Genomic DNA, 15,630 nt, shown 5'->3' on the forward strand with positions numbered 1-15,630 from the left:
TTTAAGAAGTACAAAATATTCAATAGAAAATGCAACCCAAGTCTTTCCCTTATTCCTTCTCTCTGGCAGATTTATGACAATGTGGCAATTATGATGCTTTAGCAAGATGGCAAAGAGAGTAAATGGCTCCTCAGTAGAGAAAGCACATGGAAAAAATGGTTCTTTTTATCCTGACTGTCTATAAAGGATTCAAGTGAGAGGGTCCCCCCACCCCATACCACAGCAGATATTCCATGGGAAAATAATCCCCATTAAAGCTACTTTTTGGACCTAAAAGCTTTCTAAAAAGGCATGATGGCAGCTTTATAAGGGTCTTTCTCCCTCTGCTCTCTGCTTTACCAGCACTCACACATATCTGAGTCTCCTCCTGGGCACACAGATTACCCACCCCAGCCGGGTGGTCAGATGGGTGTGGCTAGTCCTGGCCAATGAGCTGTGAGAGGAAGGGATGCGTGCCACTTCCTGGCTGAAGAACAGACTGTCAGGTATGAGTTCTCCATGTGCCCCACTGCATGTCACAGCAATTCAGGAGGCTGAACTTTAGAAACACTGCAGCTACAGTGAAGGAGCATCAGTCCACCCCTTGCCAACCCTCAGAAGAGATGTAGCTTGAATACAATGTAAACCTGTGTTGCATTACAGTGAGATTTAGAGAGCTGTTTGCTCCTGTCTCATAATCTCATTACGACACATCCTCTCCTTAACAGAAGCCACTGAGTAGGCAGTGACTCTGGAATTGAAGTTCTCATGCTAAAATGATCCCAAGCTGTAAACTTCAGGGAAGAAGCCTATTTGCCATCCTATGTCTTACTCCTTCCAAGGGGATTCACGCACTCTTTCCATAGGTCAGCAGTTCGGTCTGCCCAGGATGTCTCCATGGAGAAAAAGATAGAACGAAGTGGCAGATTCAACACTAGTCAATACTGAGTGGGGGCCTTACTCAGAAGTGATGCTCAAAATTCTCCAAGCTAGGCTTCAACAGTACATGAACCATGAACTTCCAGATGTTCAAGCTGGATTTAGAAAAAGCAGAGGAACCAGAGATCAAATTGCCAACATCTGTTGGATCATCAAAAAAGCAAGAAAGTTCCAGAAAAACATCTACTACTTTATTAACTACACCAAAGCCTTTGACTGTGTGGATCACAACAAACTGTGGGATAATCTTCAAGAGATGGGAAAACCAGACCACTTGACCTGTCTCCTGAGAAATCTGTATGCAGGTCAAGAAGCAACAGTTAGAAATGGACATGGAACAATAAACTGGTTTCAAATTGGGAAAGGAGTATGTCAAGGCTGTATATTGTGACCCTACTTATTTAACTTATATGCAGAGTACATCATGAGAAATGCTGGACTGGATGAAGCACAAGCTGGAATCAAGATTGCCAGGAGAAATATCAATAACCTCAGATATGCATACCACCCTTATGGCAGAAAGTGAAGAAGAACTAAAGAGCCTCTTGTGAAAGTGAAAGAGGAGAGTGAAAAAGCTGGCTTAAAACTCAACATTCAGAAAACTATGATCATGGCATCTGGTCACATCACTTCATGGGAAATAGATGGGGAAACAGTGCAGATGGTGACTGCAGCCATGAAACTGAAAGACACTTGCTCCTTGGAAGGAAAGCTATGACCAACCTAGACAGCATATTAAAAAGCAGAGACATTATTTTGCCAACAAATATCTGTCTAGTCAAGACTATGGTTTTTCTAGTAGTCATGTATAGATGTGAGAGTTGGACTATAAAGAAAGCTGAGCACCAAAGAAAACAACTTTTTCTGAGAGACATACCCAAATCTCCAGGAGTTGGTAATGGACAGGGAGGCCTGGCGTGCTATAGTCCACAGGGTCGCAAAGAGTCAGACATGACTGAGTGACTGAACTGAACTGAGTCATATTCCAAAAGGATGCTGCCTGATATCTTACTTGAAGCAATTGTTCTCTGTGACCCACAACCCAGAGAGCTTGTTACCTAAAGCTGTTAGAATTCAGACATTCGAGCCATGACTAAGACCCTCTACTTAGTCTCCTTTCTAAAATCATCTTACTCTTTCTTCACACAAAGACATCACTTTGCCAACAAAGGTCCATACAGTCAAAGCTATGTTTTCCCAGTAGTCATATATAGACATGAGAATTGGACCTTTAAGAAGGCTGAGTGCCAAAGAACTGATGCTTTCAAACTATGATGCTGAAAAAGACTCTTGAGAGTCCCTTGAACTATAAGGAGATCACACCAGTCCATCCTAAAGGAAATCAGTCCTGAACATTCATTGGAAGGACTGATGCTGAAGATGAAGCTCCAATACTTTGGCCACCTGATGTGAAGAGCCAACTCATTGAAAAAGACTCTGATGTGGGGAAAGATTGAGGGCAGGAGGATAAGGGGATGACAGAGGATGAGATGGTTGGATGGCATCACCGACTCAATGGACATGAGTTTGAGTAAACTCTGGGAGATAGTACAGCCTGGCATGCTGCAGTCCATGGGGTCGTAAAGAGTTGGACATGATTGAGCAACGGAAAAACAACTTTTTCTGAGAGACATACCCAAGGTGAGGTGAAGCCAAGGTAGAACGAAGTCACATTTGGCATATGCAGCTCCAACATGAAAGCTGAGGGCCTGGCTGTCCTGTGGGAGGATGAGAATCTTCTGTTCCTTCCTACTCTTTACCGGCAGCCCTCTGCTCTCCCCAGGATGCCGCGAGCCATGCAGGGGTGGACCGACCTTCACTGAGGGCTGCCTGCTGTGAGGCTAGTGCATACCAGCAGTTCTATAGGCATCAGTTCACTCAATCTTTACAGTACCCCGAGAAGGCAGATACTACTTTATTTTTACAAGTGAGGAATCAAGTACAGAGAGGCTAAGAATCTAGCAAATCTGGAAATGTTTGACTCCAGAGCCCATGCTTGATCCCATATGTGATAGAAGAAAACAAATCTGATTGCTCGCTAATATCTTTGCTGTAAGAGAAAAAGATTTAATATTACTGATATGAAGTCATTTAATGTAGGGTTAACAACAGGAGCTTCAAGGAGACTTTAGTTTGAGGCTTGGCTCCATTTGTTGCCGTTGTTGTTCAGTTGCTCAGTCGTGTCTGGCTCTTTGAGACCCCAGGGACTGCAGCACGCCAGGCTTTCCTTTTCCTGTCTCCTGGAGCTGGTGCAAACTCATGTCCATTGAGTCTGTGATGCCCTCTAATCATCTTGTCCTCTGCCGTTCCCTTCTCCTCCTGCCTTCAATCTTTCCCAGCATCAGGGTCTTTTCTAATGAATTGGCTCTTGTATCAAGTGGTCAAAGTATTCAGTTTCAGCATCAGTCCTTCCAAGGAATATTCAGGACTGATTTCCTTTAGGATTGACTGGTTTGTTCTCCTTACAGTCAAAGGGACTCTTCAAGAGTCTTCTCCAACACCACAATTCAAAAGCATCAATTCTTCAGCACTCAGACTTCTTTACGGTCCAGCTCTCACATCCATACATGACTACTGAGAAAACCATAACTTTAACTATATGGACATTTGTGGGCAAAGCAATGTCTCTGCTTTTTAATATGCATAGTTTTTTTAAAACCTGTGAATCCTTATATGTGTGATTCAGTTTCCTTTTTCTCATCTGTAAGGTGAGATTTTACAGGATAAATCCTATGTGATTTACTTCATCTTTCAGTGAGAACTTAGTGCGATTATACTATAAAGTGATTAACAGACCCTGGCAGATGGTAAATGTCAAAAAATGTTCTTAGCATTATTCTCAGTGATTTATCATTATGTCCTCCATGTCTAATTATCAGGGGCAAACTTAAAACTGATTGTTTTATATTAAAGTTGGCTGCTTGGATAATGTCTATTTTATAAAAAAATGTTTCCTGCCAAATAAATGTCAAGTTTACTAAGATATAAAACCATTCTTAACTGCTCCATTTAGGGATTTTTCCGTATGTCTGTATCATTAAGTTTGATTTTGATATACTACAGCCAAATGCATGTCTTACACTGCTTCAGAAAAACATTTAAAGTGTGGCCCTGAGGGCTGATCCATCATTTCATTAAAGTAAAAATAAAAAGGTCAAACTTTCTCCACAACCTCACCAAAAGCATGTAGGGTTACAATGACCCCTGTTCCTTGAGATGACTAAGATTCACCATCAAAAGAGAAATCATCTATTAGAAGGACAAACTGCCGACTGGAAAAGGGGAAAAACAAGCCTCAGCTACCCAGGGTCAATGTGAAATGTTAAGGCAATGTATTAGTCAGTGTTATGCAGAGAAATAGAACCAACAGGGGTGTCTGGGAGTGTGTGTGGGTGTGGATGTGTGTGTGTGCCTGTGTACATTTACTTCTATATCTATCTATCCATTCAGGGTGAAGTGGGGACAGATTTCGTTTAAGAAATTGGTTCATGTGATGGTGGAGACAGGCAAGTCCAAAATCTGTAGGGTTTGGACAGGCTGAAGACCCAGAGAAGAGCTGCAGTCTGAGTCTGAAGGCAGTTCTCTGCCAAAATTCCTTTTTGCTAGACAGAGGTCCATCTGTTTCTAGGAATGCCTTTTGCAGTTGGATGAGGCCCACCCTCATTATGGAGGATGATCAGTCTTCCTAAAAGACTGATCTCACCTAAAAAAAAAACCCTTCACAGAAACATCTAGAATAATATTTTACCAAATATCATGGCCTAGACAAACACAAAATTACTCATTACAGGAAGTTATGCTCCTTTTTGAGCTAGAGTGTTCCCATCTATAAAATCACGTGCCTCTTATGTCAAACAAGTACATCTCAATAATCATGCAAAAGTCCATCTGGCTCTCTGAAGAGAACGAAGATAAAGGGGTTTACTATTCCCCAATCACTCTACCAGTTGTGCCCTAACCTGAGTTTGTCCTCAGCTTCTTTTACTACTGCTATAATCCACACCATATTTCTAAGCTCCCTGGACTAATATGCTGAAGCAAAGACATGTGCAGATGTTTACAAAAACAAGGAGACAGAAAAGGGAAAGTTCATATTTTTTTAGTGGCTATTCCAGAAATTCTCAACCATCCATCTCCATAGCCTTCAATAAAATGGTCTTTTACTTTCATTTAACATGTGTTTGAATTTTTCTCCCAGACCTTAATGTCTGAAACCAGCTGCATGATGGGCAGAACTATTCCCTTTGTCTATGACTAGTTGTGAGAGTTCAAGTGCAGGCTGAAGACTGCAGAGCAGACACTGCAGACTGTGTGATGAGATACAATGAGAACACCACTGCTAGGCTGTGAGGATGAAGGGACACACTGAATGGAAATGTGAGGATTTGTGCTCACTTTCTTCCATTTAGTCTCCCAGGTCGTTCCCTACTCTTCCCCGCCCTGCTCTGTGCCCTGGGAAACTGACCTCTGCTGTAGGCTCTGGCCACTGCTGGTGGTGTGGTGCTCAGCCAGCAGGGAGCAGTGGTGAGAAAGGGGAGAGATGGAGAAAGGTCTGGGTATTTATCGGAGGCTCCCTCCCTAAGAGGTCACACTGGGCTGTGTCCCTTGACCTGGGTCATTGCTCCTCTCAGCCAGTCTCTGCAGGGCTCCTGGGAGACAATCAGGGCCCTTCAGATTTAGGGCATCTACTCCTCGGTGTTCTGAGCCCTGGCATCCGGCACCATCCAGGAAGAGGGGCTGCTTTCTTCCCAGGCCACAACTTGTGACTAGTCCTTTTGTCAAAAGCTCTAATTCAAAAAAATTACAGGCACCCCTATGTTCACAGCAGCACTACTCACAACAGCCGAGATACAGAGACAACCTAAATGTCCATCAACAGATGAATGGATAGAGAAGATGTGGTATGTTATATACAATGGAATATTACTCAGCCATAAAAAAGAATGCAATAATGCCATTTTGCAGCAACATCAATGCAACTGGAGATTATCTTACTAAGTGAAGTAACTCAGAAAGAAAAAGACAAATACCATATGATATCACTTATATGTAGAATCTAAAATATGGCACAAATGAACCTATCCATGAAACAGAAATAGACTCATAGATACTGCCTTGTGGTTGCCAAAGTAACAGAGGAATGGATTGGGAGTTTGGGACTAGTAAATGCAAACTAGTAGATATAGAATGGATAAAAAGAAAGATCCTACTGTATAAAACAGAGAACCACATTCAGTATCCTGGGATAAACCATTATGGAAAAGAATACTAAAAAAACAGAAATATGTGTATAACTGAGTCACTCTGCTGTAGAGCAGAAATTAACACAACATATTTCAATAAGAAAATTAATTTTTTAAAAAGCTCTTCTAATTACCTAATTTGAATGTGCTATCTGTTGCCTTCTGGAACTGACTGACAAGGTATCAAACAAGTTGTTATTTTTTCCTTTTTTTGGAAGAGTTGGGATTTTAAAAAGTCTCTAAAACATTTCTGAGTTTTTGCAAACCATAACTGACCAATTATGTTTTGATGTTATTCAGCACTCATTAAGCATCCACGCAATCATTTCCTCCATAAATCCAAAGCCCATCACAGATGTTCTTTACCACACCATGAAAATTTTATAATCCTTTATCTCCTTTTGAGGAAATTGAGTGCTGAATTCAGTGAATAATTAAACAATTTAGTCGAGTATCCAGTAACAATGATTTCTCTGTTCCTTGAAATGTTTCTTAAGCTAACTTTCATCCTATTTTTGTTATTGTCCTTTTTCATTGTTTTCAGTCTGGTGAGTCACCTAAATTCTTTTGGGAATAAGGAGAAAATCCATCCTAATTAGTAACCTTTCAAAATAAACATCAAGCCAGGATCAGTATTAAGACTGCAGGAAAAACCAAGCAACCCAGGTGCACAAGGTTTCACTTGAAAAGAAGCCTCAGAGGCAAGAGGCAAAGTGCTAGGAGGAAAACAGGTCCCACCCAACCAGCACCTGGGTCTGGACAGCAAATCCATCTCTCCACCCATTAGAAGCAACCCCACCTCCCTCGATACTATTTCTGTTTCTTCAAGACCCTGTGGAGTTTAACAGACATTTAGAAACAGCCCAAACTTACTCTTGGTGTGGGGCTCCTGTCTTGGTCAGCAGAGTCAGCACAAAAAACATAAAAATCACGAAGACTGCAAGACCCACCCAAAATCCAATCACGATGGAATCTGTAAGACAGTTAACACTGGGATTAGTATTTCATAGCAACATAAAATTTAAACATTTAAGGAATCTGTGCTTTTTGATACATGAAATGAGAGAGGATAGTCACAGTCTTCTGAGACAACCTTGAACTATCGGACAGCAGGGAACAGTTAATACAAGGAATGAGGGAAGAGTCTATGTCTTCAGATTCCTGACTCAGGTAACACTCGGAGATGTCAGCCTTCCTGACTCTTGGTTCTATATCCCAATGGAAGAATTTAAGATGGAATCAGGCTGTCTAAGTCCTCAAGATTCCACTGAAGTGTCTTGAGTTAGAAGATCCAATTTTTAGCAGAAACGACAGGATGAAGCTTAAAATGATATCTGATTCAAATCAACCCAATTTTGTTTTTTCACTCATGTTCATGCTGGCATAACTCACATCTTCACTACATTCTGCAAAGAACATACAAATGGCCTCCTGAGTGCTCTTCTGCCTTCAGTCTTTGCCTCGGCCTCATCTCTAATGGAATCTGCTGTATCGTATCTCTGATAATATTGCTCTTTCATGAAAAATACTTTAACAAAAATAGAATTGACCTTTTCCACATGAGAACAGATTCCATTTACAAAGCACTTTTACAATATCTGGCATCCGAGAAGAAGGTAGCTCAGTTTGCAGTTTAAGTAGGGCTTCCCTCATAGCTCAGTTGGTAAAGAATCTGCCTGCAATGCAGGAGACCCGGGTTTGATACCTGGGTCGGGAAGATCCCCTGAAGAAAGAAATGGCAACCCACTCCAGTATTCTTGCCTGGAGAATCCCATGGACAGAAGAGCCTGGCAGGCTATAGTCCATGGGGTCACAAGAGTCAGACATGACTTAGTGACTAAAACCAAAACCACCAAACCATTGTTTAAGTGGTCATTTTCTCCTAGTTGATCCTTACTTTAAAACTCATGCTTCCAAGCAGTCTAGGGGACACTGTATTCCTGTATTTGCCTGAACCCTTAGGCATGGTTTCTTAATACTCACACCTTTTCAGGGGCCCATACCTTCATCTGGCCAGAACAACTTTACCCAAACTGGAGATAATGAAAGTCTATCCCTCATTCAAAGTGCATTCCCTATACCAACTCCTTCAGAAAGCCTAATCTCCCCAACTGATGTGCCTGCTCCCTCCTGTGAACCCCATGACCTTTCTATTTGTGCTTCTCTACACAGGTCCCTCCTTGATCCTATCACGGGTAATAGTCACTAGTGTGTCTCTCGGATGGGGATGAGACTGAGCTGTCTACACAACCTGGCACATTCATCATAAGGTCTTAAGTTTGGGGGAAGCAACAGAGTTGAATTATTTTACATTTTCTGATCTATTCTAAGAAGTTTACTTACACGGCAATACAGTGAGGATGCAACTTTTAAAAAGGTGAATAGAACTTATACACTAAATGTGTTTAAATACAAAGCATTATTCTAATTGAATTATGTGTATATAGCACTTTCTAATATGAAGAAATCAGATGAACAAATTGCTTTGCATAATTCTTACTTTTATTCTAAATATACTATCACCTAGAGGTTACCTAGGTAACAACCTTTATTTAACAACATTTTTAAAAATTATTTATTTTTAACTGAAGGATAATTGCCTTATAATATTGTGTTAGTTTCTGCAATACATCAACGTGAATCAGCCAACAGTACACATATTTCCCCTCCCTCTTGATCCTCCCTTCCACCACTTGACCCTTCCCACCCCTCTAAGTTGTTACAGAGCCCCAGTTTATTCAATGACATTTATTCAGTACTCTGGATGCAAAACCAATTTATCTTTCCCAGGGTTAAGAGTGCCTGAGAAACAGGAATTGTAGACTTTACCTTACAAACTAATGGAAATGAAGCCTAACAAAACATCAGGAAAAATACCAAAAAAAACACATGTGTACAAATGCAATTAACACGTAACAATAGCATCTCAGTTATGGGGGCACAGACTGCAAAGCATCATTTTGCAGATAAATGACAGCTCAGCCTCCTCTACTTCATCAACTGCCTGAATAGCAAAAGCCAATTCTAAAATGACCTGCCAGCATTGTGTAAGTCCTCAGTAGAGAATTTAGTTATGTCGATTCATTTTCAAATCTGTTTACTAGGGAGGGGTTTGCATGAGGACAGCTCTCACACTGCCAGTGGTGGCTGGATCCCCATGTGTCCTCCAGCCCCCTAGCCTAGAGTGGGCACAGGTAGAGGAGTGTGCCTTTAACCCAGCCCAGTTCCTTACCCCAGGCTTCTAGTGACCCAGGGAGCTGATCTAAAAGCAACAATAACGTGGGACCTGAGAGCGTCTCAGCCCTCAGCAAAGTCACGAGAGAGAAGAGAGTGGGAATGAGGAGAGCTTTGGTTAGGATTTTAGAATCCCCGTGGTCCAGTGGCATCTTCACACATTCTCCTGATAACATGGAATCCACCCTTCTCATGACAATATGCTTTAAGTAGCTTTGCTTACTCACATTCTCCCCCAGAGGAAATTCTGCTTCCTCAGATTATCTCCATTAATTCTCCTCTACCTCACTCTCTGACACGTGGCCCAAGCCCAGATAACTTTCTCACTCTGAGCACCTTTCAGAGAACATCAGAGAGCTCCATCTCATTCCAGGAACAACCAAACTCTCTTGAAGTTTTATTTCTATGTCAAGTTTCATGGACACAAGCATTTCAGTGAAAAGAGGAATACAGAGCCTCTGGTCTTCCCCCAAAGTACACTTTCTCAGGAGGAAGTCAGAACAGAGGTTTACACAGAGTGAGTGGGGGCTCCAAGAAACCTGGTTGGTTAAGGAAAAGCCTTCCACAGGGGTTTCTAATACAGCCAAACAGCTACTTCTGTCCTGTCTAGAGACTGAGCTACTTAGAGACCATTATAGTAAGAGAGTACAGTAAGAGAAAACTGCCCAGGGGAATTCCAAATAGAATGCATCGTAATAAAATGACTTTCCCTTTACCTGACCTCTAGCGAATGGAATGAAACAAGAGAGCAGGGAGCGGCACAGTTTTCCCTGGTATGATCTGTTTTTCCATATATTAAGTTTTCCAGTCTAGGGGAGGATGAGAGTAACTATCCCATCCCATTCCCCACCCCACCTTGCACCAGTCAGAATGGCCATCATTAAAAGTTTACAAACAACAAATACCGGAAATGGTGTGGAGAAAAGGAAACCTTCCTACACTGCTGGTAAGAACGCATAGCCACTGTGAAGAACAGTATGGAGGTTCCTTAAAAAGCTAAAAATAGAGCTACCATATGATCCAGCAATCCCACTCCTGGGCAAATATCCAGGGAAAACCATGGTTTGAAAGAATACATGCACCCCAGTGTTCAACTGCAGCACTGTTTACAACAGCCAAGACATGGAAGCAACCTCAATGTCCATCAACAGATGAACGGATAAAGATGTGGTAACATATACACAATGGAATATTACTCAGCCATTACAAAGAATGCAATAATGTGATGATATACTAAGTGAAGTAAGTCAGAGAAAGACAAATATTATAATGGTTATATGTGAAATAAATAAAAAAATGATACAAATGAACTTATTTACAAAATAGAAACAGACTTACAGACTTAGAAAACAAACTGTTGGTTACCAAAGAGAAAGGTAGAGGGGAGGGATAAGTTGGGAGTTTGGGATTAACATACACTCACTACTGCATATAACATAGATAACCAACAAAGACCTACTGTATAGTACAGGGAACTCTGCTCAATATCTTGTAGTAATGTAAATGGAAAAAGAATTTGAAAAGCAATAGGTATATGTGTAACTGAATCACTTTGATGGTCATCTGAAACTAACACAAAATTGTGTTAGGTTGGCCAAGAAGTTTGTTTTTGGCCAAACTCTTTGCAATCCCATGGACTGTAGCCTGCCAGGCTTCTCTGTCCATAGGGATTCTCCAGGCCAGAGTACTAGAATGGGTTGCCAAGCCCTCCTCCAGGGGATCTTCCCAATCCAGGGATTGAACCCAGGTCTCCTGCATTGCAGGTGGATTCTTTACCATCTGAGCCACCGGGAAGCCCAAGAATACTGGAGTGGGTAGCCTATCCCTTCTCCAGGGGAACTTCCCGACCAAGGAATTGAACTGGGTTGATTTGGTACCATCAGAGCTACCAGGGAAGCCCAAATCAACTATAGTCCCATACAAAAAAAATTTTTTTTAAAGAATATATTGTGACCTTTCCATCTTGTGGTTGTATGAGAAGCAAGGGTTAATGCTTAATTTGAAAGACAGGGCTCAGGACACCAGAGCAAGCACTGTCCTCATACCCATTCTGGTTCCTAAGGTGTTAGGATCCGTTCTGTGGTATGGACTCCTCGCAAGGAGCCAACAGTGGGCTTCCAGCACTTGTGTCTGCTGTGCTCCCAATCACAGGTCTTACTGCAAACCACGGGGCATTTTCTGTAATGTTCTTCCCCAGGTATCTTATAGCTCAATCTCTCACTTCCTTCAGGCCTTTTATCATATTTCTCCTTCTCAGGAAGGCCTTCCATGGCCATTCTATCTATACTTTCATCTCCACACTTCACACCTCCTTTCCCTACTTTATCTTTTATCACCATCTGGCATAATTTGTCTATTTATTTATTATCTGTCTCTCTGAGTAGAATGCAAGATCCATAAGAGACGGGTTTTTTTCTTTTCTATTCACTGCTGTATCTCCATTGCTTAAAATGGGGCTGCACACAAAGGAGACACAGATGTAAAGAACAGACTTTTGGACTCAGTGGGAGAAGGCGAGGGTGGGATGATTCGAGAGAATAGCACTGAAACATGTACATTACCATATGTAAATGGGTGACCAGTGCAAGTTGGTGTAGAAAGAAGGGCACCCAAAACTGGCGCTCTGGGACAACCCCGCGGGACAGTGTGGGGAGGGACATGGGAGAGGGGTTCAGGTTGGAGGGGACGCATGTATACCTGTGGGCGATTCCTGTTGATGTATGGCAAAAGCCATCACAATATTAGAAAGCAATTATCCTTCAATTAAATTTATTAACAAAAACAGTGCTTCAAATAACAGGTGCTCAATAAATACATATAGAATGAATGGATGAATGAATGTCCATTTTTCTGGTACCAAATGTATGTCAGATATAGGTCCACTTCAGATAGTTATGAAGTTCATTACCAGATTCAAAACTGAAGGCAACAGGAGAATTTACAATGATCATCAGAGGTTGTTTCTCAGATGAAAGACCCTATAGAGACAGGATCTTAATTTCAGCAGGCAGGAGAACTTAGTCTGACTGGCGATGTCACTATTGTTGTTAAGAACAACCCATCATAGGTAAAGTAAAAAGGTAACTGTTATGGTCACTCCTGTCTTCCTAAATGCTTCCCCTTGAAGTGACTGATTTTCATGTTCAACTTGCACCTAATTGGCTTTGAATTTTTCTCAGCAAAGCAAGGAGATGCACATGAACCCCAGGATTACAGCTTTTTAAAATGGAAGACACTAATCCTAAAGGTACACAATAAAATAACTGACTTATTTTCCTGTATGTCTTGGGGTTTGTTCTGGAAGGTAAAGGCCTCTAATCAGATCTCTTACATCAAAGTAGTAAAGACTTACCTAGGAATTTCTGTTTTTTGCCTAAAATGAATGCTAACGCTAACAAAAAGCTCTCCTTCTTAATGGTATAGTAAGTAAAATGTGTAAGTAATACCTACATTTCTGCCTACATTTTGCAGGAATCTTTTCCAGCTATAATCATCTCTAAATGTAATATGCCCCAAAGAGATTTTCAACTGTCTCTGGAAATGCTCCAACCAAAACTACAGCAGTATTGCCCTTTAAACTAAGAAAAAGAGGCAGGAGCAAAATGACACAAAAATAAAATCTGTGTCATGAAGTTATAAAAGCTTAGATTACAGGAAAACATATGGTGACTTGCCCAGTCATTTTGATTTTCATTAAAATCCTTAACAGCAAGTATCCTTACCCACAGACTGTCCCAGAAAAATAACAGATTAAAGAATTAAAGCAAATTGAGTGCGATTCATACCCTGACAGCAATAGCCCTCCATCAGATAATGGATGACAGTACATCCTAACAGATTCCACGTGCTTTTCTTTTACTTCCATACAGGAATACTGAGCAGACAACAACAAAGGAGTGCGTGGAAGCACTTGATTGTTACTATTCACTTCAGGGGAAAAGGATATGTGATTTAGTTAATGCTTTTTAAGGAACAAAAATAGAAAGCTCCTGATATAGGAAATTATTAACTCCAAACCCTTTACAGCCCCATCAATGGAGACCAGAAGGCAGGAACCAGCCAGCTATCACTGCCCCTGTCCCCCTAATGGTCCAGGAGTTGCTCAAGCACAGCCACCAGCAATCAGCAGCATCCAGACCCTTGGGACCTACAGGTGAAGCCAGGCTCTTGTGGTCCTTCCTGCAAGCAGGGATGAGGAAAAGGCTAAAACTTAATTAGCTGGAATTGGGGGTCAACCAAGATGGAGGCTTGGGAGGCTCCTGAGGTCCCCTCTTCCCACAGATACATCAAATATATGGCTACATATGGAGCAGTTCCCTCTGAAAGAGTTCCAGAAGCTAGCTGAATGGCTCCTACACATCTGACAAATGAGAAAGCACCCACCTTCAAATCAGTAAGAAAGGCTGAGTCATCTCCTGCCATTAACCCCACCCCCAGCAGAGCAACGTGCAATCAGAGGTAAGCTCCAGTTCTCATCCTCCCTGAGGCAGGGTCTGGACCACACATCTGCAGCCCCACTGGAGGCAGTTCAAGATGGCGGTGTAGGAAGGTCCCAAATTCACCTTCTCCTGCGGACACACAGCTACAACTACACAGGGATACTTTCCTCAGAAAAGACCTGAAAACTGAACAAGCAGAGCCTCTACAACAAAGGATAAAGAGACAGCACTGAGACAGTTAGCAGAGTCAGAAACACAGTCTCACCAAAAAAAAAAAAAAAAACAGACAAAAACTCCATCCTAGGTGCAGCAATCCACAACTGGGAGAGATCTCAAAAATACAGAACTCTTCTCTAAAGTGAGAGGGGTCTGAGTTCCATCAGAATCATCCCAAATCGTCCATCCTGCCTAGGAAATGGTTGACTTTAAAAAACCAATGAGTATTACTTTCAGGAAAAACAGAGCTCTGCAGGGAATGGAGAATATGTTTAAAGGGCTCATGCACAGACTCCCTCACCCTGGGACTCAGTACAAAACACCAATTTGAAAATCACCTGGACTATTCAGAAAGGAGACCCACCGACTAATCTTAAAGCTTCTGCTGGAGAGGCACAAATTTGCTGGGACTCTTTCCAGTGATGGACACATTGGCAGATGCCATTTTTACGATCTCATTCTACCTTGCTAATTCCAGGGTTGGTGCATGCCATCTTGGAACTCTCCCTCTAACCTGCTAGTGTCAGTAGGGGTGCCCCCTGGGACCCCCACCCACTCCTGTGTCACAGCTGCAAGCCACAGCTGGTCTGGGCAAGCACTCTGCCCGCTGCACTGCAGCTGGCAGGCATGTGCAGCCCATACAGGGCTTGAGTTTCCTTGTGTTCCTAGCTCTGGTGGCCAGGGCTTCTCACAAAACATTTCCTACGTGCCACTCCTTTAAGACTGGGAGAAGTGGCTGTTTTAGCTAATGCACAGAAACCAACACAGAGAGTCAAGAAGAAGGAAGAAATAGAGAAATCTGTTCCAAACAAAAGAACAAGATAAATCTCTAGAAATAGATCTTAGTGAGAGTTCAAAATAAGGGTCATAAATATAGGAGTAAGCTCTTTGATATCACTCTTAGTAATGATTTTTTGGATTTAACACCCAAAGCAAAGGCAACAAAAGCAAAATAAACAAGTAGGACTACATTAAACTAAATAGCTTCTGCATAGCAAAGTGAAAGTGAGGTTGCTCAGTCCTGTCGGACTCTCTGCAACCCTATGGACTGTAGCCTACCAGGCTCCTCCATCCATGGTATTTTCCAGGCAAGAGTACTGGAGTGGGTTGCCATTTCCTTCTCCAGGGGATCTTCCTGACCCAGGGATTGAACCCGGGTCTCCTGCATTGCAGGTAGATGCTTTACCATCAGAAACCATCAATAAAGGAAAAGGTCACCTATGGAATAGAAGACATATGCAAACCACATATCTGGTGAGAGTTTAATATCCAAAGTATACAAGGGACTCATATAACTCAATAGCAAAATAAACCCAATTAAAATATGGGCAAAGGGCCTGAACAGACATATTTCCACAGACAATATCCAAATGTTACAGGCACATGTAAAGGTACTCAACATCACCAATCATTAGGGAAATACAGCTCAAAACCTCAACAAGGTATCATCTCACCCCTGTTAGAATGTCCTTTATCAAAAAAGACAAGAGAGAACAAATGTTGGTGAGGATGTGGAGAAAAGATAACCCTTGTACATTGTTGGTAGGAATGTAACTGGTATAACTTCTATGTATGAAGTC

The 15,630-nt window shown here is 41.9% G+C and overlaps 1 protein-coding gene across 10 annotated transcripts in view; it reads right to left on the reverse strand.

Moving 5' to 3' along the window:
* Positions 1 to 15,630, reverse strand: part of MRAP2 (melanocortin 2 receptor accessory protein 2) — an 82,422-nt gene that overhangs the window by 9,137 nt on the left and 57,655 nt on the right. For 9 of the 10 annotated variants that reach the window (XM_069598342.1, XM_069598339.1, XM_069598348.1 and 6 more), the window contains one exon: positions 7,035 to 7,134. In XM_069598342.1, coding sequence (XP_069454443.1) covers positions 7,035 to 7,134 — 100 coding nt within the window. Of the gene's footprint in view, positions 1 to 7,034; positions 7,135 to 15,109; positions 15,269 to 15,630 lie in introns of those variants that run through there. The other variant, XM_069598347.1, reaches the window with a different exon arrangement.

This window comes from Ovis canadensis, chromosome 8 (assembly GCF_042477335.2).
Source record: "Ovis canadensis isolate MfBH-ARS-UI-01 breed Bighorn chromosome 8, ARS-UI_OviCan_v2, whole genome shotgun sequence".
Taxonomy (NCBI): domain Eukaryota; kingdom Metazoa; phylum Chordata; class Mammalia; order Artiodactyla; family Bovidae; genus Ovis; species Ovis canadensis.